At 42.0% G+C, this 26,670-nt stretch overlaps 1 protein-coding gene across 2 annotated transcripts; it reads right to left on the reverse strand.

Moving 5' to 3' along the window:
• Positions 1 to 302: 302 nt before the first annotated feature.
• On the reverse strand, positions 303 to 22,978 carry creb1b (cAMP responsive element binding protein 1b). Of its 2 annotated transcripts, none has more exons than XM_061792360.1 (8): positions 22,790 to 22,978; positions 18,172 to 18,284; positions 15,062 to 15,208; positions 13,660 to 13,760; positions 8,818 to 8,969; positions 8,563 to 8,745; positions 7,339 to 7,492; positions 303 to 7,267 (listed from the first exon to the last, which is right to left on the reverse strand). In XM_061792360.1, exons 2-8 carry the CDS (start codon positions 18,274 to 18,276, stop codon positions 7,123 to 7,125), a joined length of 987 nt encoding a protein of 328 aa, XP_061648344.1. In that variant the 5' UTR covers positions 18,277 to 18,284; positions 22,790 to 22,978; the 3' UTR covers positions 303 to 7,122. The 2 variants fall into 2 exon arrangements, with proteins under 2 accessions (XP_061648344.1, XP_061648345.1); XM_061792361.1 differs by having other exon boundaries at positions 22,696 to 22,978.
• Positions 22,979 to 26,670: the final 3,692 nt, after the last annotated feature.

Below are 26,670 nucleotides of genomic sequence, written 5' to 3' on the forward strand. Positions count from 1 at the left end.
TGTTATGACAAAATATAGTCTATATTCTTTTATTATATTATCCCATAGTTTCTGTGTGATTTTTGTTACTTCAATAGTACATTGTTCTTGTGTGACTTTTTCAAATGTACGTAGTAGCGTAATTGTTTTTTCCTCCCTTCTCAGTGGCTCTACCAGCCTCCCTTTTCGCTCAAGGACAAGATAATTGTGTGAATATGCCTTTCTTCCTTGTTCTTCAGAGACAGGGAGAAGCGCGAAGCAACTGCAGGTTGCTCTCTTGACTGTTTCTCCCTTTGCAAAGATTTCATTAAAATGACAAAAGACAAGATTGTTTCCTGATTTAATTCCAAAACAACTGTACACACAACAAATATCTAGCGCCTTTATGTCCGTTTGATTGATTTGAGCCATTTCTACATCTGCTCGTGCAGTTTATTGCAACAAGTGCTTGCAAAAAGAATAATAAGACGCTATGGTATCGTTAAGCGGAGTACAGTAACTCATATAGTGACCTTAACGAGATAACATTACTTAAAATGAATAACCTGCAAAGGGCTCCCATATAGAAACTAGAAAGTCATCAGGATAGAAAATTCCTAGAAATGTTCCTGTTATTACTTTCCTTGTGTAGACCAGCACCAGCACAGCGTGTGGATGTTACAAACAAAATAAAACATTCATCTATGCACGAATACATCCCCGCATCCATGTACACATACAGTACATATGTATACTGTAATGACTTATCAGAGCTCCTCAGGACATGAGAAACACACAACAACCAGAGCACAGCCGCCATCTTGTTTACACTACAAATGTCTACTGTACAATAGCAAAATCTATCAGCTAGAAAAATACTGCTGCCAGAGCTCCTTAATCATGAAATAAAACAACAAACAAAAATGATTACACAGCGGTGAATGATTGATGGTGTGTAAGGTTCAAAGTAACAAATCATGAGTTTGGAGGTGGGTCTAAGGACCACCTGACCGTCAGTCAATGAGAAGGCTGCGGTGATTGTCAAGCAGACGAGCCCACTGGCTTAACAACTGACATGTAGATTAGCCAATAGAGTAGGTGATGTAATCGACTGATCCTTGCATAAAGATTGACATTTAGACTAGCCAATGACTGACATGTAGACTAACCCCAAAAGTTAAGCAACCAACTGGTTGGTGCGTAATAATTGAAATGTAGACCAGCTAATGAAAAAAATATGTAGGCGCCCAAACTGCTGCATTGTGATTGGGATGTAGACTAGCCAATGTGGAGTGAGCAGTGACTGGTAACAATTCAGTGATCGACATTTAGACTAACCAGTGTGGGATGACTGGTGAAACAGACCATTCACTTTAATGATTGAAATGTAGACTAACCAATGAGGTGATGTAATCGTCCAATGGATGCTTCATGAATAACATGTAGACTAATCAATGAGTGAGTGATGTAACCGACTGAGCACGACATGATTGCCAAGCAGACTAACCAATGAGTGAGTGATGTAACAGGCCAATAGATGTGTAATGATTAACATGAACTAATGACGAAATGATTTATCTGACCAATCGCTGCAAATTGACAAGACTACACAATGATTGACATGAATTACCAATGAGTAGTGAGCGATAACCAACCGATACAGTCATAGCGATTGACATGTAGCGTGGTCAGTTGAGCGAGTGGTGTCACGAACCAACAACTACATAATTGGTATGGAGTGACACAACCCACTAATCACTGTGTAATGACATGTAGTTGAACCAATAACGAGTGATATATCAGATCACTTCGTAATGCTTGGCAATGATTGGACCAGTAGACCAGCTAATGAAGAGTTAAATCATTTAACCAACAGATTGCCTGCGTATTGACTGACATCTTAACAAAGGGCGTAATGAATTGGCCGTCAAATAGTTCATAAGACATGAAAGACAAAACCAAAAAAGTCCACTTGAAAGAACCTTTGTGCTTTCATTAGCTGCTTGTGTCTATGTGATAAAATACTATGGTTGGTTATATTTAACACAAACAGTTTGATGTTTGCCTTATAAAGATAATGAATGAAAATAATAGAAAAATATGGCACTGCAACCTCATACACCTCCAACAAACTCATAGCTGCCGTGACCGCTAGGCCTCGCACACACCGATGTACAGTATGTTACAAATATATCAATAAACAGAGATACATCAAGTCTACACATGCAGTAGCATCTATGTACACATGTTGTATAAAAAAATAAACACGTATAAGACTGGATGTGTTACTCATGCAAATATTTGAAATCACACGTCTTTTTTGTCAGTTTGTGTACTAAAAGTTGTCATACCTGGTGGTTTTACTGTAAAAGTGAAATAAATTTAGTCCAAAAAGGACATGTTGAAATAAAGGACCTCAGTTTGACAAATACAATGTTAAAAGTGTTGTCACATTATGTTGTTGACCGGAAAAAGTGGACTGTGTTTCAGCCCTACTGGTTCTTGAGTCCTGGGGTGTCCTCCCATGGAAAGCAGGCCTTCCAAACGACTTTGAAGTCTTTGAACTGTCCGTGGCTAAGCTTGCCCAACTTATCTGTAAATGGCTACCAGGGGTCCGTTAGATTTTGTAATCCTAGTAACAATGATTTTTTTTGGTATTTGGATCAAACGAATGACCTGTTCATGCACTGTGACTATGACCACCACAGTATGTTTGCTTCATTATGGTGTTTGGGCCAATAACCTGTTCCTGCCCCAAACCAGGGTTTAAAGCCCTGTTCTACCAGACCTAGTACCGGATCAATGGTTTAGGATAAAAGCTAAAAATCTTTCAGAAAAGATGCAATTACCTGTTACTGCACTGTCTGCACCCAAGCTGTCATACACTACCAGGTTAAAAGTCTGTTCTAGCAGACATAGAACCTGGTCTACCGTTTACGCCAAAATCAAATATAATCGGGAAAAGATGTAATTAGGCAAAAAAAAAAAAAAACGAACCTGTTATCATACTTTCATCAAAGTTGACATACAGGTGTTAAAGTCTGTTCAAACACACTTAGAACCTGGTCTAAAATAAAAAATAAATCCAGAAAAGGTGCAGTTGGGACCAAACAAACGACTTGTTTCTGAAGTATCTGTGGCAAAGTTGACATACGCTGTCAGAGTCCGCAAAGGTTGAATCAAGGTAACTATACTGTTCTTTTTTGTTGAAGACATTTCACCTTTAATCCAAAAGGGCATCCTCAGTTCTAAAATTTTAGTTGTGGAGTCTCCCTATTTATGCCTCGGCAGGTGTAGTCCTTGGAGGTGGTCAACAATTGGTTGTTGTTGTTGCCTGATGTGGTTAGTGAAAAGGCCATCTTGCATACTAGTCCATTGTTCACACGATTTGTTGCAGAACAGCTTATTAGGGCTATTCTTCCTGTTGAATGAGGAGACCTTTGGGGGGAGAGATGTCATGACGTTGTTACGTATATGTCTCAAACCTCCTCTGTTGAGAGATGGCTTATCTAGTTTAACATAGATGGCTTCTCTTACACCTCTATAAAACCAGCGGTCCTCCCTATCCAGAATATAGACATTGTTGTCCTCTAAGGAATGTTCGTTCTTCTTGAGATGCAAATGAACTGCTGGAGTCACACCTAAAATTATAGAAGTGCAGAATCTATTTGGATTAAGGGCAAAACGTCTTCAACAAATAAAAATAGAGCGGCCAACCTATAAATATTCAGCTCCAGAACAATTTGTCCAAATTTGTCTGAGTTTACATATTTTAAAAATGTTGTTAAGAACATGCGGACGTAAAGGGGGGAAGGGTGCGTGAAGGAGGACGCTAAAGCCACGCCCCCAGTAGGTATATAGCGCCGGGGTGTGTATTGTGCAAAACAACATCGGTTTGGCTAAGGACCCCCCCCAAAAAATGGCACCTACGAAGAGACACGCTTACGAAGCACAGTTTAAACTGCAAGCTGTCAGTTATGTGGAGGAACATGGGAATCGAGCAGCCGCGAGAGAATTCAAGATCAACGAATCCATGGTTCGCAAGTGGAGGAAGCAGGAAAACGAGCTTCACCAAGTCAAGAAGACGAAGCTGAGTTTCCGCGGAAACAAGGCGAGGTGGCCCGAGTTGGAAGACCAACTCGAGCAATGGATTAATGAGCAAAGAACAGCCGGGAGAAGCGTCTCTACAGTCACCATTCAACTGAGGGCAATAACGCTGGGTGACTGGTTAGTACATCTGCCTCACAGTTCTGAGCCTATGTGGAGTTTACATGTTTTCCCCGTGTCTACGTGGGTTTTATCCAGGTACTCCGGTTTCCTCCTACATCTCAAAAATATGCATGGTAGGTTAATTGAAGACTCTAAATTGCCCGTAGCTGTGAATGTGAGTGCGAATGTTTGTTTGTTTATATGTGCCTTGCGACTAGCTGGCAACCAGTTCTGGGTGTACCCTGCCTCTTGTCCAGAGTCAGCTGAGATAGACTCTAGCCCGCCCGTGACCCCAGTGAGGATAAGCAGAGATAGGCTCCAGCACGCCCGTGAGGCGTGAGTGAGGATAAGCAGTACGGAAAATGGATGGAATGGATCTCTAAACACTTATTAATTGGCCTATTATTTTGTTGATTAAAGTTGGTTACGCTCTGCAAAAACACGGTTCCACCCAGACCTATGTGACAACTGTACTGTATCACCAAAGCACCTGTCGATGTTTTGCGACTGCTTGTAATGCTAGCTGAACAATTAGCATGGCTTTGACATCATCTTCACCTATCCAGTCCTCGTCCTCCCTTTGTGACACTTGGGCGGATAGGGTAGGGTAATAAAAGCGTGCACCAAGCAGCTGTTCAGTGTGGACGCACCGATAATGTTGGAAGCTGGATTTCCCCCCCCAAAACATCCGGAACAATCAGCGTTACGGCAGTAACGAGTCAACGTTCAGTGATTTCCGTAGCATATAGGGACGTTCCGTAACATTTGGCAGCTCTGCAAAAACCATCAAGTTGCCACGATTCAACCTTTGCAGATTACCCATGACCTGGATGACTGACAATCTACACACACATATGCTAGCAGGATATTAAGATTTCTTGTAGCAGACCCTCTGCTTGGTCTGTAAATTTAGGCTAAAAGTTAAAATTGTCCATCAAAACATACACTTTGGAATGAACGGACGACCTGTTTCTGCACTGTCTGCGCAAAAGATGACTTATGCTAGCAGGTATTGAAGTCTGTTCTAGCAGAGCTAGTACCTGGATATACAACCCCAATTCCAATGTAGTTGGGACGTTGTGTTAAACATAAATAAAAACAGAATACAATGATTTGCAAATCATGTTCAACCTATATTTAATAGAATACAATACAAAGATATTTAATGTTCAAACTGATAAACTTTATTGTTTTTAGCAAATAATCATGAACTTAGAATTTTATAGCTGCAACCCGTTCCAAAAAGCTGGGACAGGGTCATGTTTACCACTGTGTTACATCACCTTTTCTTTTAACAACATTCAATAAACGTTTGGGAACTGAGGACACTAATTGTTGAAGCTTTGTAGGTGGAATTCTTTCCCATTCTTGCTTGATGTACAGCTTCAGCTGTTCAACAGTCTGGGGTCTCCGTTGTCGTATTTTACGCTGCATAATGCGCCACAAATTTTCAAAGGGAGACAGGTCTGGACTGCAGGCAGGCCAGTCTCGTACCCACACTCTTTTACTACGAAGCCATGCTGTTGTAACACGTGCAGAATGTGGTTTAACATTGTCTTGCTGAAATAAGCAGGGGCCTCCATGAAAAAGACGTTGCTTGGATGGCAGCATATGTTTCTCCAAAACCTGTATGTTACCCATGCCATTGGCACTAACACAGCCACATACCATCACAGATGCTGGGTTTTGAACTTTGCGTCCATAACAGTCCGGATGGTTCTTTTCCTCTTTGGCCCGACGACACAACGTCCAGAACTTCCAAAAACAATTTGAAATGTGGAATCGTCGGACCACAGAACACTTTTCCACGTTGCATCAGTCCATCCTAGATGAGCTTGGGCCCAGAGAAGCCGGCGGCGTTTCTGGGTGTTGTTGATAAATGGCTTTTGCTTTGCATAGTAGAGTTTCAAGTTGCACTTACGGATGTAGCGCCGAACTGTATTTACTGACATTGGTTTTCTGAAGTGTTCCTGAGCCCATGCGGTGATATCCTTTACACATTGATGTCGGTTTTTGATGCAGTGCCGCCTGAGGGATCGAAGGTCACGGGCATTCAATGTTGGTTTTCGGCCATGCCGCTGACATGCAGTGATTTATCCAGATTCTCTGAACCTTTTGGTGATATTATGGACCGAAGATGATGAAATCCCTAAATTCCTTGCCACCTAAGTTCAAGACCCCGACGTTGGAACACGTTGGAACGTGTTGCAGCCATAAAATTCTAAGTTAATGATTATTTGCTAAAAACAATCAAGTTGATCAGTTTCAATATTAAATATCTTGTCTTTGTTGTGTATTCAATTAAATATAGGTTGAACATGATTTGAAAATCATTGTATTCTGTTTTTATTTATGTTTAACAAAACGTCCCAACTTCATTGGAATTGTGGTTGTACATATGCTATAGACTAAAAGCTAAAAAGTACCGAGAAAAGATGCAGTTCGGACAAAACCAACGACCTGTTCCTGTACTAATTGCACCAAAGCTGAGAGTTTAGAGTTTAGAGTTTCAGATCTCTTCTATCAGACACAGTACCTGATCAGTAGGTTTTGGCTAAAAGATCAAATAATCTGAAAAAGAAGCTTAAATTTTGAAGGACCATCACCTCTGACCTGACGCAAGGTAGACATACGCTAGCAGTTTTAAAGTTCTCTTATACCACTACAACCTGGTACATGGTCAGTAGGGTCAAGATAAAAGCTAATTTAAGATGTTCAAGTGAGGACCTGAGGGGGAATCACAACAATAATCGGAATCAGCATCCACTTCAAGTCTTGCTAACTCACTAATTTTCATTTGTTTGTACTTTTATACCCATGGACCCATGGCAAATGAAGTATGACATTATGAAAAAGTTGAGGCAAGTGAAGCCAAACAGTCAAAGACAATGAGCACAAAGGCTAACCAGGTCCAAAGTGAGGACGTCGTTCTGGGCTGGAAGGGTCGAGGGGGATTTAGTCGGATTTGTGACAGTAAAGGTCTTTGAGGGCTTTGAGTTCTTCGATGAGTGTCTTGTTTTGGTTCTCCAGGACAGCCACCCGGTTCTCCAGACACTTGACGTACTCCTTCTTCTTCCTGCGACACTCACGCGCCGCTTCTCTGTTGTGAGATATGTTTACAAACAATATTCTTGCGGACGTAATCTCGGTACCGGGTCTACACATTCGTACCTGTTCTTCATGAGGCGGACCTCTCTCTTGCGGGTGACCTCCTCGGTGGCACCTTGAGTGGGCAGAGCAGGCGACGAGGCCATGACCACCCCAGAGGTGATGGTGTTGGCAGGCGCCGCTCGGATCTGGTAGGCCTGGACATCTCCAGACGCAGCTGAGTATGAGGTTAACATAAGTGTCAAGCAAACATAACCAGGTAGGAAACAGATTTCTGTTGTTTGTTCTTTAACATGTAAATCCCAGATTTAATGTTGTTTGGCATTTGATGTGTAAATCACAGTTAAAAAGTTCAAACGCTTGGATTGGAGATTTATTAGGTGTTTCAAAGGGATTATGTTTATATAGGTGTTTGGGAATCCATGTTAGGAACACTTTTCAGTATGTTCCCTTGAAATTCTGCTCAGAATACATACATTTGATCATTGTTTATAATAAGACAAAAACCTAAGACAATCATATTCCTGTCAAATGTGATTTGGAGTAAATGTGTCACAAACTCACCAGGCTATATCCAGATATCCCCATCCTGATTATATGTTATTTGTCCACAACGTAAAACTTAATAAATCCCACTCAACACATTCAGGAGCTTATTTTGGTCTTGTATTAGGTCTTTCAAAGAGGTTAACTTTATATAGGTGTACAGGAATGTATGTTTGACAAGATTTAGTACTCTTAAGAATGTTCCCTTGAAATTCTAGTTAGAATCCACACATTTTATTATAGATTTTATGTACTGCACGTTCTTACAGCTGCAGTTTTTAAAGTACTCTGAAATATAGCTGAGTTGAGTAGATCCAAAAGGGCAAAACCTAAAACAATCTGTCAAATCTGATTTGATCTGTTGTGCTGATGCATTTGCAGTGCCAGAAACTGTCAACCAAGTTTGATCCAGATCTGATGACATTTGTCTACAACGCAATTGTAACATGTACTGTATAAACCCCATTTAATACATTAAAGCACTTTGATTTGAGATTTATACATCTTTCATAGAGGTTATGATTGCGATGTATCTTAATGGCTAGATTGATAACCATGATAACCATCTTTGAGCTATTGGGATTCTAGGGCCCGTGGGCCAGATGAGACCCAGTGAGAGACTTTGATCTGATTGCTGTGCAGTTCTAAAAATAAAAAAAGACAAAAATCCCAAGATAATTTTGACAATTGAAGGAAAAACAGATTTGACAGTTCAGGCCTACGTAAAAGTATCCCGCTCACCTTGCACTACCACTTGGTTACTGGGCACCAGTATCTGCTGGCCGTCGCTGGTCTGAGCATACTGCAAGATGGTGGCCCCAGGCTGGGCGGCGGCCGCGTTGGTCATGGTGAGCGCCTGCAGGCCCTGAACGCCGTCTGTGCCGTTATTGGCCAGCTGGATAGCGCCGCCCTGCGTGATGGCGACTGCGTGTGACACGGGAAAAACTTTAGGAAGTCTCCCAGAGATATGATGGTGTCACATGAGAAGAAACTTACTGTACTGGCCGCTGCTGGTCTGGTAAATAGGGGTGGGCACGGTGACGGTGGTGATAGCGGGCGTGGCAGCTGCCGCCAAGTCGTCCTCTGCCTTTTCCTCCTCGATGCGAGGGACAGCCGGTGCATCGGATGACAGGTCGTTCAGGATTTTCCTGTCGGGAGAAAGAGCTCAGGTCGGTTTCTTTTTATAGAATATTGAACATTTTTATGTCTACAGAATCATGTTAACATTTAATTTTGATCCGCATTTTACTATTATTAATTAAATGTTTTAGGAAAAAAATAATTCCTCCTTATTTTTTCAAATGTTTAAATAAAAAAATAAAATGACTTTTTGTGAAAAAGAGATTCTATTTTTAGGCCATATACTATCATTCGTCCAGCCCTACCTCAACTTGGAAAAACATGCCCGTTTCAGTCCAGTGCTGTCGGTGGCAGCACAAGACAAAGTGAGTGGAAACAAACCACAGCCCCATTTAATGGAAGTGGTGGGTCACTGCCCCACTTCGCCCCGATACAGAGACGGATACGCATGCCATGCGGAGTCAACTCCACACGTCTCTGCTCATGCGCATGCCACCGCTCTGTCTCGGCGAGACTTTAGTTTTCAAAACACTGTAATTTCTCATGTATAATACGTCCTTGAGAATAATACGCACTCCCAAAGTTTACACCAGAAATCAGGAAAAGTCGCCCACTTATGTACAATGCGCACCCAAAACCTTCTGTACTTTAGTATACTCACATGCTATACGTAAATGATGGTGGTAATTGCCCTTTACGCTATACAGTGGAACCACAATAAAACAACCCGGATATAACAGATATCAGATAAAACGGACCTTTGGGACTGAACAATGTGTCCAAAAATAGTTTTCATTTGTCACTTAAACTGCCATTGACAACGTCTGTTAGTTCCAGAATTGTTGTTGTTTATTGGCGCTGTGGCGCAATAGAGGCAGAGAATGGGACATGCGTATTTCAGGGTCACAGATATACAATATGACGAGATCAAACCATAAGACTTGCTGCGAGAGCGTGGCATGACGGTGGTTTTTACAAAACAAGTCCCTGGAGTTTGGAACACACAATTTTTGGTACAGGAACATTTTTCTTTTGTCGAGCCATTCGTCTATGGCAATGGATTTTGAACTAAGAGGGCACACTAATTCCTCATGGCTCATGAAAGCGACCTCGATTCGCCTATGACAGGGGTCGGCAACCCAAAATGTTGAAAGAGCCATATTCGACCCAAAAAAAAAAAATCTGTCTGGAGCAGCATAAAAATAAAAGCCTTATATAAGCCTTATAATGAAGGCAACACATGCTGTAAGTGTCTATATTAGCCTGCTATCCAAATGACATAATGAGCATTCATGATTAAATGTTTATTTTTCCTGCAACGCATCCAGGAGAGAATGACGCACCACCTGACTACTCTGCTGTACGATGCTGTTTTAAGCTTAACTTCCATTATTGATGTGTTATATTTCGTTCATTGATGAAATTCTAGAAATATAATAAAAAAAACAGACTTGTTTATGTCATTTTTATTTTGACGATTTAAAAAAAAAAGCAAAATAGAACATGCCTCCTGTAATTTCAGACCTTCCCATGGACATAAAATGCAGTCCTCTTTAATCCTCAATAATACAAACAATCCTCTTCTCTTTTCCCCCCGTATCTGGGCAACAGACAGAGTGTACTAAAACACAGCCTGCAATTATAAAAATAAAACAGCAGCCTTTTGAAAAGTACTACGAAAATAAGCCAGTTTCATTCCAATTAATAAACTAAAATAATGCACAATCCTTTTCTCTTTCCCCCCTAATGGCGTTAACAGACACAAATGAATAGGCTACAATTGCAAATGAGTGTGATAAATCACAGCCTGCAATTAAAACGCAGCCTGCTTAAATAATAAAACAGCAGCCTTTTGAAAAGGTAAAGTATATAAAATTTAAATAATACAGTTTAAGTTCTATTTCTGTGCATTATCCTCTTCTCTTGAGTGTTCTACAAATGCTATGTAAGTGCAAAGTAAAAAGCAGCATCCTCTTCTCTTTTGACACGCACAATACAACGCAGCCATCCTCGGACCTGAGCAACAAAACACAATAATATCCCTATGTGTCATTCCAAATATATACTGACAAAAATCAGAAACCACTTTATAAAAACAGAGACTTTGTTGCTAAATATGTGCATATGGCAGAATTGTGTCATTTAATGTGACTTCTGTTTTCAGACATCACTGGACAGCTTCTCAACATCGGCCATGTAAGATGTAACTTTAATCTTGGCACATGACTACAAACTCATCTGTGAGGTGGTTGCGGTATTTGGATTTAATGTAGTTCATGTTTGAGAACATCTGCTCACACAGGTATGTTGATCCAAAGATGGATAATACTCCAAATGCATATTTCTTCATGTTCCTATAACTGTCAGGAAGAGCATTCCATGTTTCAAACAGTTTCTCGGGTGTTGCAAGGCTTTCAATTTCGCTCCATTCACGGCCTTGGGCAAGCTGGGGTTTCTGGCGAGTGACATTTTCAAGCACGGCTGTCAGAGGGTTAGGACACCCATAAATCTTTGTTAGCTAGATCGGCCATTTCCATTTCGACGTTAGCTTGATTTACTCCTGGGAATGTGTTCAACAAGGACAGCTTGCATGCCTTCCCTGGAAATGTTTTTCCACATGACTCTTTGTTATTTGACAACTTCTCATTACAAAGCAGACATGTAGCCAAACCTTCCGCATTGGCAATGAAAGCAAATGATTCGGTCCAAGAACTGTTGAATCCTCTGTTCTCCTCAGGTATCTTTTTATAGCCGAGCTCAAAGAAGCGCGCGTCGCAGGCTATGGCGCAAATCTTCGTTGACAGAAATGTTGAAATGTAATATTTATTTCACACATTTTTACAGTTTTTGTCATGTTTTTCCTACTACAGAAACCACATCAAAACAAAAAATATGTTTTTCTCCCCCCATCTATTTTCAATTTTCATACATTTTTGAAAAAGCTCCAGGGAGCCACTAGGGCGGCGCTAAAGAGCCGCATGCGGCTCGAGATCTGCGGGTTGCAGACCCCTGGCCTATGATGACTACGTAAACAATGTCACAATCAAGCACACCAGCATGGTAAGTTTGGATAAAATTTTAAAATGTTTAAAAATTTCAAGCTTTTTTATATTTATTTACAATAACGTTTTACTGGTCTGGGCTTTTTAGGCCATGAAAAAAGTAAAAAAACGATAATTTTGTACTGTACAGTAATATGGGTGCAAATGCCCACAAAAAAGTGCTTCAATGTAACAGACAAACGGCTGCAACAGACGAGCCCCCGTCCCTATTAGTCCGTTATATTGAGGTTCCACTGTACCGCTAATAAATTCTAATCAGTTACACTGACTCTGTTGAGTTCCTGTAATTCTTGATTAATGTATTTAATATTGTGTTTGTGGTGCACGCTAGAGTTTAGTTTTGACATTGTGGCTTAAAGGTGGGGGCTTATCCCTCCCACATAAGAATTGACAAGCCGACTTGCATGATGAAAGAAAACGAGATAGGTCATATGTTGGGATGATACATTGACTTTTGGTTCCATAATAAAAAATATATACATATATTTATATTTTTGATTTATTATATGATTTCTGGTGTAAACACGACCCTTGTGAGGATAAGTGGCTCGGAAAACGGATGGTTACTTTTCAATCACGTGATTGAAAAGTAACTCCCTATTTTAAAAACTATCCATATATTTTCCGAGCCGCTTATACTCACAAGGGTCGCGGAAGTGCTGGCGCCCATCCCAGCTATCTACGGGCAGGAGGCGGGGTACACGCTGAACTGGTTGCCAGCCAATCGTAGGGCACATATAAACAAACAACATTCATATCTAAAGGCAATTTAGAGTTGTCAATTAACCTATCATGCATGTCTGGGATATGGGAGGAAACTGGAGTGCCTGGAGAAAACCCCCGCAGGTACGGGGAGAACATACAAACTCCACACAGGCGGGGCCGGGGATTGAACCCCGGACCTCAGAATTGTGAGGCAGATACTCTAACCAGTCTCCCACCGTGCCGCCCCTATTTTAAAATACTTATTTATTCATATGTTGTAATATTCTTCTCAATTATTTTGTGTATGTTCCATGATTAAAGGAGCAAGCCTATTCTACCAAACCAACGACTTTGGAAGAACTTGAAGGGCACATACAGGAAGTTATGTCTTCCATCCCACAAGAGTTCCTTGTGAAATCAGTTACTGCGGTTCCCAGGCGGCTTGGGAAACTGGTGGATAATTCTGGTGCCCATATCGAATTTTAAATAAAACTCCATGCAATACACTTTCTTCCCGTGTTCATTTCTTGTAAGAATTATAGTTCAGAAATAAATTACAAGTACTTAAAAATAGGGAGTTACTTTTCAATCACCCGGTAGTTAAAATGCAACAACAATATGCACACACACACAAGGTCTATTAACATTCATATTATTAACTATTTAGGGGATTTGGGCACTAAATTACATAAAACGGCATCTTATCAACTATTTACGACGTTAAGCATGCTGGGAAATACTCTGATAGCAAGCTGCCATGTCAGAGTATGTGTGCATGTATGTATGCATATATGTATCTATCATGGATCTTTTTTGTTTTTCCCTAAATTCCCCAAGCTTTTGCATCCCGCAGTCGTATACATCCGATTACCTGATTATAAGTAAAATATATACAGTGGAACCTCGATAGAACGGACTATTGGGGGGATTGAGCCACATACTGCTACACTAAGTTTCAAGACAAAGCCAGAAGAGTATCCGTAAGTGTCACCTGTACGAGGGTCGTCGCGATAGGATTTCGCGGCGTTTCTGCGAGTCAGTGACGCTGTCCACCGACTCCTGCGAATCCTCGCTTTCGGCGATGGTGGAGATCTACAAGACATACACGCACCAGAAAGGATATATTATGAATACATTTTTATATCAACCGAATTATGATACATGTTAAGCTAAATAAGGAAGTTAAAATAAAATGCCAATAAGCTGGAAACACAGAATTATTCTGCCTGTGGGTTTCTTCTACCTGAAACAAGTTGTTAGTTTGCATATTTCTTCTTAATATTTACATAAAATGTTTCATACAATGTTTTATATATAAAAATATATTAAAAAGATAGTACGTCTTCAATGAAAGAAAGTTATTCTCAATTTCTGCGTTTTTATATTTATGTCATTTGACTTTTATACCGGTACCTTAAAAAATGTAAACCATTTTTCTACTTTAATATTTTTATATTATATTAAACATTTTTTAAATGTAAAATTAAATTGGACTTTCCTGAAAGGCATTATATAAATCCAGTTTCTTATTAATTTGTGCAATTCTTACATGTAACTGTAGGTCATTCCACTTCAATCTGAAAAAATATTTGCAATTTTAATAATTGTATTTTTCACATTCAACATTTAAAACTTCACTGGCCTCCCTTAAAAGGCTATTTAAATCTTAATTTTCCTCATCTATCCATTTATATCTGTCCATCAGTTATTATTACAAACCCTAATTCCAATGAAGGTGGGACGCTGTTTAAAACGAATAAAAACAGAATACTATGATTTGCAAATCGTTTTCAACCTATATTCAATTGAATACACTACAAAGGCAAGATACTCAATGGTCAAACTGATGAACATTGTTATATATATATATTTTTTTTGTGGGCAAATATTCTCTCATTTGGAGTTTGATGCCTGCAACACATTACAAAAAACTGGGACAGGGGCAACAAAAGATTGGGAAAGTTGAAGAATGCCCAAAAAACATGTTGGAACTGTTTGGAACATTCCACAGGTGAACAGGTTAATTGAAAAAAGGTTAGTGTCATGATAGGGTATATTAGGAGCATCCCCAAAAGGCTCAGTTGTTACCAAGGATGGTGCAAAATTCACTACTTTGTGAACAACTATGTGAGCTAGTGATGTCACGATACCAAAATTATGACTTCGATACCACACCTTGATACCGGTACTGAAACGATACCACAGCAAAAATATAATATTTACTAATTTCATGTTTACATTGATTACAATAAATGTGGGTACTTGTTATTGCAAGTGTGTAGAAAAAGATCACAAAAGCGAGTGAGACCAGTGGAGGAACCCTATTAAGTAAAACCTATCCAGTAGACGTCCTTGGAGATGCCTGACTGTCAAAAGCAAAGTCTCTGAATTACCTGCACAGCTTGCAATTGTGGGGACTGTATGACGGATGACTGCGCCGCCTGAATCACACCATGCACTTGGACCGTCTGTCCATTTGGAAGCTGCACCAGCGTCACTGTGGGACCTGTTGCCGAGCCGTGGCCAGTTGCCATGGATACCTGAAGAAAAACGTATGCAAGACCAGATGGCGGTTGTAAGGGGCAGGGAACAGTGTGAAGTTTAACACCAGAGTCTCACTGGTTATGGCCATTTGTTTCGAAAGCAATTGTCTAGGGCGGCAACTATTATTTTAATAATCGATTAATCTGTAGATTTTTGGGGGGGATTAATCAATTATTCTGATTTAAAAATTGTTTTTTTTGGTCAAAAACAGGACATTATTCTAAATTGCCAGGATAGAAATTGTACAAAATGATTATTATTCAGTTACCGGTTTGGTCCATAACATCAGGAAATCAGCAAATGTTGATCATTATTTTCCAAAGCAAAAGCAGATATTTGCAAATGTCTTGTCAGGGCCCGACACTCATTTTTGCACTTGTAGCACTTTCAGCTAGCTGCTCATTTGTTTGACTCAGAGGGGCCAGTTTTTATAGTGAGGGCTCCTAACCCTCTTCCCCTGGGAAAACCACTTAATTTTAAGTATTACCACAACCATATGATTGACATACATTTAAAAATGGTCGCATTAGTGTACCACCACCATATGATAGAATTGTTTATGATTATTAATACTATTTTGCAAAACAAACCAATTACCTATTTAAAATCATAGTCCCAAACAGAACATGGATAAACCATTACTGCTGCAATTATTGTACTTTATTTTAATGATAGTTTGTTTTTCTGTACAATCCACTTTAAAAGAGTCTGGGCTTTTTAACTTTGGACATACAGTATCTTCATATGTCTATGTTATGTTTAGACAGATTTGATAGCTTTGATAGCTTCATAAAGTTATTAAAATCTTTGCACATGACTCTGTGTTTGTAATAATGAGTAAAATGAAAACGACAAGCAAATTAAGCAGGCAATCTTTGCAGTTACTAGTATAGCCCCCCAAAAACACACATACACACCCTCCTAATTCTGAAACAATTATGCAAGACTTCACTCGGGGAAACTACTTTTGGTTTTATTCCCGTGACAAATGTAGTAGCATTGATAATCCATCCATCCATCCATCCATTTTCTGAGCCGCTTCTCCTCACTAGGGTCGCGGGCGTGCTGGAGCCTATCCCAGCTATCATCGGGCAGGAGGCGGGGCACACCCTGAACTGGTTGCCAGCCAATCGCAGGGCACATAGAAACAAACAACCATTCGCACTCACAGTCTTGCCTATTGGCAATTTAGAGTCTCCAATTAATGCATGTTTTTGGGATGTGGGAGGAAACCGGAGTGCCCGGAGAAAACCCACGCAAGCCCGGGGAGAACATGCAAACTCCACACAGGCGGGGCTGGGGATTGAACCCGGGTCCTCAGAACTGTGAGGCTGACTCTCTAACCAGGCGTCCACCGTGCCGCCAGCATTGATAATGTTGTGTGTAAAAAGAAAAGCTGGAAGTGACTTTCGGCAGGAGGAGTTTACCACCTTACCGGACTTTACAAGGTAGGTACGGGCTCGCTCGCTTGCTCACCTGTAGGCCAGATGAGTTGACGGCTCACACTTGCCTTTTAAAATTACTAAGTAGCGGGCCAGCGTCCACAAAGGTACGTGGTGACCACTGGCCAGACACAACCGCATACTAGCCTGTCTGTGACGAGCATATGTGGCGCACATGTACACAACGGTGCTGTGATAATAGCGTGTCCTAAGCAGTCAATTACTGTAGTTGCAGCAGGCAGCCAATCACATTGCAGCAGGTCACTATTAACTCAAATGGAATTCATAACAATGATTGAGACGGCGCCACAGAATTCTCTTGCTCCCGCTCTAGTGATTGCAGTGGAAAAAAGTCACTTTCAAACAAAACATGCATTTGCACAAATGCAACAAGATGAACATTTTTAATCGCACAAACTGAAAAAAAGGTTGCTTATGCAACCAATTGGGTCGCACCCTCGGGCTCTGTTTATTTTGAGTCAACACAAACTATACTGTCTGCTTTCATGAAGGATGACAGAAATTGGAGAATATTTACTGGTGAGAGGCTGAAATCAGAGTATTAAGTTAAACAAGATCCCTAAACAATTAATCGATTATCCAAATAGTTAATTAATTTGACTTTAAGATGATTTTGCCACCACACATGCAATTACCTCAATGTGAAACCGCAACATCTGCAGGAGAACACGGCACTGTTTCACTACGGCAAGTTTTTCCTGAGTGTGTGAAGTTTAACACCAAGGACTCCCTGGCTATGTCCTTTTACATTAAAAACAATTTTCGCTGCCGTACACATTGCCGATGTTATCCGAATTACTCGGCGTCTGACGAAGTAATGTTCTGCTTCATCGAGGCCTATCACGATTAATAATAATTACTACATCAACTTATCGTTCGATATATAAAATGGACACGATCGTTTCCCCCTGACTTTTCTGGATAAATTCTCGTTGTTGTGGCGCCTCGCGCGCGGCTCACGCATCGAGCCGATGGCGAGTTGGACAGCTCCACTGTGAAGTGGTCTGCTACTAGCGGCTAGGCTCGTACGTATTAGCCGCTAGTAGGCTTGTGGACCGCCGGTGGACTGGCGTTGGCTTCGCCCAATACTCCCCAACCTTGCTCCATTCACCGTGAGTAGATCACACGACAGAGCCACTCAAGGGAACGCTAACTGTTAATTAAGTTCACTAGGCTGCGAGCTAAAAAACTAAGGAGTTTAACAGCTCGCTCAACTGCGGCGACGTTGTTGTGTGTGGGTCCCCACATAACACACAAGGGAAAGTTAATTGTTTATTAACCATAACTGCAGTGGCACATTATATTCAGCCAGTAGTTGACGACAGAGAAAGTATTTGATTGACAGGTGAAGGGCTCTCATCACCACCTTCAGCAGACACAACCACACAGTCTTGCACATCAAGGGCAGGCCTTATTTTAAATGATTTCAGAGCCTTATTTTACATATGTGATGATTTTTTAAATTTATTTAAAATTGGCAGGCTTTTAAAAATTACCTGCGCCAATGTGGCAAGCTGTGCCGGCGTGATCTGCTGCTGGTTTTCAGCCTCGGCAGACTCGGCCGCCTGCTGAGCCTCGGCCGCTGCTGACTCCATCTTCATCGGCTGAGCTGGGGAATGAAGAACAACTGTTAGGCATTGGAATAGAAGACAAGAACACAACCACCCACCCTTTTTCTATACTGCTTGTTTGCCCTTGTTAGGGTAGCTGTGGCGATACCAGCTGACTTATGGTGAGAGGCGAGATACACCCTCAGGGCTCAAGACTATGACCAAATTGGTCGTATTTGCTACCTTTTTTCAGCTTTTGCGATTAAACATGTCATGCGGTCGCACTTGCGCGAGTGCATCTGCTGAAGTATGATTGGCTGCCTGCTGCGACATAACTGGCAGCTTCTCCAAGATAGGAGACATGCTATTATCCACAGTGCCGTCGCGTACACGCATACCAAATACTCTATGTGCATTACAGACAGGCTAGTGCGCAGTGTCTGGCCACCACGTATCTATGTTGACACTGCCCCACTTGCGTTAGTACAAATTAACAAGTGACCCAAAAACTTCACCCGCCGAAAATGGCCCCAAACTGATATTTTTATCATGGAAACATCCCTGAGACAGGATGCTGTGATGATGTAAAGAAAAACCACAACCGGCTCGCGCGTGATTGCTAAAAGCGGCCACTTTGAAAGCGACACCGAGGGAATGGAATAAAGTAGTGACTATTCCTTGGAGTGGAGACAAATTCCTTGTGTGTCTTGTAACATAACAACATAAAATTTGTCAAAAAAGCAAGATTCTGATTTGGACCATGTTCAATGGAGTACTTGTTCTTTGGAAATGACACTTACAAAGTGTGAGCTGTCAACTCATCTGGACTGCTGGTGAGCGAGCTAGCACGCACCTTGTAAAATACTGGTAAGAATTTCTCCTCCCGCTGCATGTCACCCACAGCTTTCCTTTTTACACACCACATTATCACTACCAGCTTATGCTACATTTGTCACAGGAAAAAAAACAAAAAAAACTTGTTGTTCACAGTAAAATATTTTTCAAAAATGTCCCTGTCAATCCATCCATTTTCTGTACCGCTTATCCTCATTAGGGTTGCGGGCGTGCTGGAGCCTATCTTAGCTATCTTCGGGTGAGAGGCGGGGTACATCCTGAACTGGTAGCTAGCCAATCGCAGGTCACTGTCAATCTTCATACGAAATCAAGGTATGCCATGGTCATGCCGTACCTCCTCAAAAAAGGGTGCGACTACCTTATGTACTGGTGTAACTAACAGAAAAAGATGGTCGCACCAATGCTACCAGTGCAAAAGTTAGTGTCGAACCCTGACCCTGGACTGGTGACCAATCAATGTCAGGAAACATATAGACAAATACATAAACAAGCACTTACGCTCACATTCACACCTGTGGACAATTTAAGGCTTCTTTATACTCGCGCGGGCGGTGACCGCGCTGATGCCACTGCGGCTATCCCGTGCGCAGTTTGCCGTTGTATTCGAGCGCAACCCACGCACGCTGTTTTGAAAATGTACTGCAGTTCTCCTCCAAGTCGGGGGTGTCGCTATGGCTGGTATTGGCTCAGACACCACAGGGTGGAGTTTCCTCTGCATTTTTTGGCCATTTCCGGTAACCGTTTTTACTTTTCTTTCCGTAACAAAAAGAAAGCAACAACAATGGCAACCGTGGAACAGTGTCTGCTTGAACAAATGGACCTCGATGACCAGATGGTACGGTGAATTATGCTACAAAATCGATCAAGAAGGCGGCGGCGTAGATGGTATGTAGAAACAAGGGGCACGCTGAGTACATCATCACAGCATGTGATTAAAACGGACCAATCACGAGAGATGATCTCTGCGGCATTCTACGCGCACCAACAATGTTTGCCTTGTGCGCGTCAAGTGACGCAGGGGGGCCTCGTGGGCCAATGCGTCGGTCACGTGATGCAATGGAGGCGTTGTCGGCCGTGCAAGCGCGGGTGTATAAAGACGCCTTTAGTAGTCAATGAAATTAGCATGCATGTTTTGGGAATATGGGAGGAAAAACCCTCAAAGCACTGGGAAAACATTAAAATTCCAAACAAGGAGGCCTGAGCCCAGATTTGAACCCAGAACCACAGTAATGTGAGGCAGAAGTGTTAAAGACTAGACAGGGGTGTCCAAACTTTTTTCGCCGAGATCCACATACAGAATATTTCCAGGATACAAGGGCCACTTTGAAATTCCATCCATCCATTTTCTGTACCGCTTACCCTCACTAGGGTCACGGGCGTGCTGGAGCCTATCCCAGCTATCTTCGGGCGAGATGCGGGGTACACCCTGAACTGGTCGCCAGCCAATCGCAGGGCACATATAAACAACGAACCATTCGCACTCACATTCACACCTACGGGCAATTTAGCGTTTTCAATTAACCTATCGTGCATGTTTTTGGGATGGGGGAGTGCCCGGAGAAGACCCACGCAGGCACGGGGAGAACATGCAAACTCCACACAGGCGGGGAAGGGGATTGAACCCAGGTCCTCAGAACTGTGAGGCAGATGGGCTAACCAGTTGGCCATCGTGCCACCCCACTTTGAAAGTCTTCGACTTTAATCTATTATAAATGCTAAAATCAATCTGCGTCACAGCTTTCTGTTAAAGGTGATGAAGCAAATAGTTTAGAATTGTTTAAAGCTTTTGGGGTGCTTTGTTACTGTTTTAGTTTTAATTAGTTTATTTGCATCTCCAGTACATAAAATTAACTAATTAGTAGTAGTGGTAGTCCCCATTAACCACATCACTGATTTTTTTTCAACACACACACACACTTCTTATGCTGCCCACCTCCACTCTTACAAAACTACCATTACAGGCCATCTCAAATGTCTTTTTTAGTACATGCTGGGGGGGCCACTGAAAAATTGACAGAAAATGTCACTCGGGACGTAGTTTGGACATCTGTGCACTAGCACAACGTGATGTCCTAATCTAATAAAATTAGGGAGCGACTGATTATAAATTGACCAATTATCAGAATTGTGACACATATTTACATTGGCCTTTTTTTTTTTAAATCCAAAAGTGGTTAATAAATCAATTTAAAACTGGGTACGCTTCTGGGAACTATCTATTTATTCAAATTTTTAGTTAACTTGAAGAGATGCTGCTGAACATGGGAACTCCTTGCACTTTTTATTTTTTTAACTTAAAACAAAATGAAAAACATTAGCATTTCAATTATATTGACATTTTGGAAAATTTTATTTACTGTAGAAAATTTAAGGCTGCGATTGGCTGGTGACCAGTTCAAGGTGTACGCCGCCTCTCGCCCGAAGATAGCTGGGATAGGCTCCAGCACGCCTGTGACCCTAGTGAGAATAAGCGGTACAGTAAATTGATGGATGGATCGAAAACTTCAGGGAGGTATGTACTTGTTGAAGTTTTCACTTAGCTTTATAAAACATGGTCTTAAGTCTGGGATCTCCCTGAATTTTCATTACAAATTTAAAACAATGACGCCTATTGTCTAAGATAAAAAGAAAAACCCTTTAACATGTTACAAATCTCAAAAACTCTTTAATAAACATGTTTAAAACTATTGAACAAAGTGCTGGAGTTTGTATTATTAAAAATGTTGATGCCAATATTCCCTTTTACTCCAAATTAATATCAGCTCCCAATACTTGATTATTAATCGGTATCGGTGCAAAAAAACAACAACAAACAAAAAATAACGTCTCTCTCAATGAAATAATAGCGTATTTCATCAAAAGCACCAGTTGCTGTTATTCAGATGTTCAGTGAAAATGAGTAGGGATGTGTGCATTGTTTGTGACGGGTTTTACTTTCCCCATAACTTTATTTAACATTATATCACACGTAACAATGTTCTATTATACTGTACATGTAGTGACTTGTGTGATGGTAATGGAGGCGGTGAGCTCACACTTTGCGTGGCTGCTGTGCGCGACATGATTGGCTTTGCGCATTTCTCCCTCGACTTTTCAAAATAAATAAATAAATAAATAAACCAAAAGAAGGACAACCATCATCAACATCACCACCACTCGCCAGCCGGCCACATGGCCAGCTCGGGCGACACCTCCGTCTGCCACCGCAGATCCGACGGCCCGGTGTCCGAACCGGGGGAGCCCCGAGGGCTGCCTTACACTAGAGCGGCGGACCACCCTAACCTAACGAAAATTTTAGGTTGATTAAACTGTGAGGGAGTAAAGATATGTGGAACAAATTAGTCCAACATGGACAATTTATACAAAAAAAAAAAGAAGAAAAAAAAAGAAAGAAAACTGGAATTTGCAGGGGGGGAAAAAAGCGGGAACCTGATCCAAGCTAGCTTGGATGATAGCGCACCATGCTAACATCGTAGCTGCAATGCAAACAAGCCGTCAAGCTGCTTTCCATTCATTCAAAGCATATAAATTCATTTGGGTCCAATCTCCCACCGAAGCAGCCGCAGAGCGCCCCTCCCTCTATCCTTCTCCAAAATGGGGGAAAAAAACACACACCACCGAGCCGCCATGATCTCTTTGTTTCCTTCGGGCCGAACCCGACCAACACCGAACGTTTTCCACCGTGCCGCCTTCCTTCCGCCGTCCTTACCGACACACGCTCCCTTCACTTTTTTCGCTCCCCGGTCGGGACTCCGTCCGGAGCTCCACTTTTATTGTGGCCGCCCGCCGCCGACACGTAAGAGGCCGCGTCAGGCTACACCTCCGCCGCGTCACCGCCGACAACAAGACAGAGATTGGAGAGAAGAAGGAGCGAGCAGATGGCGACGCTCTCCGGAACTTGCCGAGGAAAAGCGGAAGAAGACGAAGGTAGGCGGAAAAAGACGCTGTGACGCGGATGGAGCCGAAGAGGCAACTTGCCCCTTTTCCTGGTAAAATGGGCACTTTTTCTCATGTATCCGCCATGATTTATTTGATTCAAAGTCCAAGTTATGTTTCACGTAGTTATATAAAAAATATATAAGAAAGGATTCGTTCACCAAATAACAGAAAGGGCATCATACTCCTTGTTGCCTTTAGAGGGCAGCAAAAGACCAAATTCACATTTGATAGATAGATAGATAGATAGATAGATAGATAGATAGATAGATAGATAGATAGATAGATAGATAGATAGATAGATAGATAGATAGATAGATAGATAGATAGATAGATAGATAGATAGATAGATAGATAGATAGATAGATAGATAGATAGATAGATAGATAGATAGATAGATAGATAGATAGATAGATAGATAGATAGATAGATAGATAGATAGATAGATAGATTAGATTAGATTAGATAGAAGGTTTGTGTGTCGGGCTCACATCCACACACAGCTTGCGCTTCGGTACAAGTCCTCTTGGACTCTTTTCCACTCTGGAGTTGCCTACGATTAGAGGTCCGATTATACGTTGGGGTTCACCCCGGTGGATGAGAGGGTAGCCTCCCTCCGCCTTTGGGCGGGGGGACGGGTCCCTGACTATTGTTTGTGCCTATGCACCAAACAGCAAGTCAGAGTACCCACCCTTTTTGGAGTCCTTGGAGGGGGTGCTGGAGAGCGCTCGCACTGGGTACTCCCTCGTTCTGCTGGAGGACTTCAACGCTCACGTGGGCAATGACAGTAAGACCTGGAGGGGCGTGATTGGGAGGAACGCCCCCCCTCGACCAGAACTCTAGTGGTGTTCTGTTATTGGACTTCTGTGCTCACCATGGATCGTCCATAATGAACACCCTGTTGAGACATAAGGGTGTCCACATCTGCACGTGGCACCAGGACACCCTAGGCCGCATTTCGATGATGGACTTTGTGGTCGTTTAATCGGACTTGCGGCCGCATGTCTTGGACACTTGGGTGAAGAGAGGGGTGGCCAAGGGTGGGGAAAGATGCCGGGGGCGACCTGGCAGACCCAAATGTACTGTGAGGGTCAGTTGGAAATGTCTGGCAGAGTCCCCTGTAGAAGGAGGTTCAACTCCCACTTCCGACAGAACTTCGCCCACGTCCCAGGGTACATTGAGTACGAGTGGACCTTGTTCCGTCCCTCCATTGTTGAGGAGGCCAACCGGAGCTGTGGCTGTAAGGTTGTCGGTGCCTGTCGTGGCGACAATCCCCAAACGCGTTGGTGGACACCAGCAGTAAGGGATGGCGTCAAGCTGAAGAAGGACTCCTATTGGGCCTTTTTGGTCTGAGGGACTCCGGAGGCAGTTGATGGGTTCCGGCTTGCCAAGCGGAATGCAGCTTTTCATGGTTGCAGAGGCTTTGAGGACATTTTGGTCCACCATCTGACGTCTCAGGAGGGGGAAGCAGTGCACCATCAACACTGGCACTGCCACGGCTGCCCTTTGTCACCGATTCTGTTCATTACCTTTATGGACAGAATTTCTAGACGCAGCCGGGGTGTTGAGGGGCTCTGGTTTGATTCCGCAGGGCAGCCATGTCAAGAAAACTGAAATGACATGTAATTTTATTTCTTCAACCAGCCATTTATTGGAGAGGTGTCTATCCATTCATCCAGGCTTGTCCTCATCAAGGTTGCGGGTGAGCTGGTGTCTATCCCAGATGACTTTGGGTAAGAAGCAGGGTACACCCTGGACTGGTCACCAATCAATTACAGCGCACATATAGACGACCATTTACACTCTCATTCACATCAATGAAAAATTGTAGTCTGAGCCTCCAAGGCCTTTATTCGTACAAACATTAATGTAAAAGGTGTAACAAAGACTCGCTGCTTTCTGTTAAATGTTGGATTTCTTTTTATTTTTCCTGAGGCGAAAACAGCAGGCATCAATATGAAGTGAGGCATTTATTTCTTTAAATGGAGATGCAACCAAAGAGGTGAATTGATGCACAGTGTTTGTTAGAGGCTCAAAACATCAGACACATCTTATAATGATCCACTACAGTTTTACGCCCATTGCGGACTACAAGCAGTTTTCTGTTTTATGGCGAGTCGTCAAATTTTGCTGCCATGTTCAGCCCACACACAATGATTAAAATTCAAACTCTTCCCAATTTAGCATCACCCATCTGTCCAGTATACTGTATAAGGTTCAAAGTTGATAGCTATTGGACTCATTTTCAAGTACAAGTTTGCCTTTGAAGAAGACCTGAAAAAAATGAATCTATTGGCCAGTTAAAACCAAAATGACAAACTTCCTTTATCTTTTTGGGCATGGCTTCTTGAGACTTTTTCATTGGTCTATTCATGATAGGAATGCCCACCAAATGTCATCTTGCTAAATGAAACTGGTTTTGGGGGCTGGATTTTTACATCGTTTGGTTCAACTTTTAGCTTGTGGAGTTATTCAAATTTTGGTGCCTGGCTCTGCCCATACGCAAATTATGGAAACTCAAATTCTTCGTAATTTTGGATCGCCCATCGGTCTAGTGGTCTTCAAATTTGGTAGTAATCAGACAAAGTTCTGTGGGAAAAGTTCCTTTTTGAAGGACATCTGGAATTGGGAAAAAAATCACTCTTAAATGGTAGCCTCAAACTAAAATGGCAGACTTCCTGTGACTTTTGCAGCAAGTCTTCTCTATACATTCTTCTGGGTCTACTCATGATAAACGTATACCAAATTTCTTGTTGCTACTTGACACTGGCTTCGGGGCTGAATTTCCCCCAAAAATGAAGGTCCCATGCAAATGGCCAAAAGGATCATAAAATGGCTGTATCAACACTATAAAAAAACGATTTTGGAGGGTTATGGTTGTACTCTTGCTAAACATGTATACCAAATTTCATGTTGCTACATGAAACCGGCAACCGGGGCTGGATTTTCCAAAGATTCCAGGGATTGTCCAGGTACCTCATGGTGGCACTGTAGAGCTGCAGACCCCCATCCATTTCTCTAACTATCCTCCCCCCTGTCAGCTCCACGGAGGCCCGGACGGCGCAGATATGTGCGGAGTTTATCAAGGCAATTCCTTTTATCATCCTCCTGATGCTCGTTGGCGGCTGTTTTATCTGTTTAATAGCGTTTTACGGCTGCGAGGCCGTAAAAGGAGCCTTTTTATTGTGACACCAAACACATTGTTTGGGGAATTGACCCCGCCTGACTAATGAACAGCCTTGAATTTGCACCCAGTTGTGTAAAATGCAAGCAGAAGCAAGTGTGTGTGTGTGTGTGCGCGTGTGTGCATGCCAGCATGTGTGTGTGTGTGCGCGCGCGCAGTTATGTCTCATTTGAGATTTGAACAATAGCGTCACTTTATGATGGTAAGCAAAGCTGCAGTAACTTGAAGCCAAATCAAGTAGCACGCGTGAGAGGATAAACATGACAAACAACAAGAACAACAACACACGTGTGTGTGTGTGTGTGTGCTTTTGTTTCTCCCCGTCCAAGAGTTTTTAATGTTTTGACTTTATTTACAACTGTTCATTAAATCCAACCTTTAGAAGTGGATGTAGCAGAAAATAATAATGTATGTGATAGTTAAATGTAAAACAGTGGAGCCTCTCAGGTGGAAACCAATACAGTGCATCC

The sequence above is a fragment of the Phyllopteryx taeniolatus genome, chromosome 12 (genome assembly GCF_024500385.1).
Source record: "Phyllopteryx taeniolatus isolate TA_2022b chromosome 12, UOR_Ptae_1.2, whole genome shotgun sequence".
In the NCBI taxonomy this organism is placed as follows: domain Eukaryota; kingdom Metazoa; phylum Chordata; class Actinopteri; order Syngnathiformes; family Syngnathidae; genus Phyllopteryx; species Phyllopteryx taeniolatus.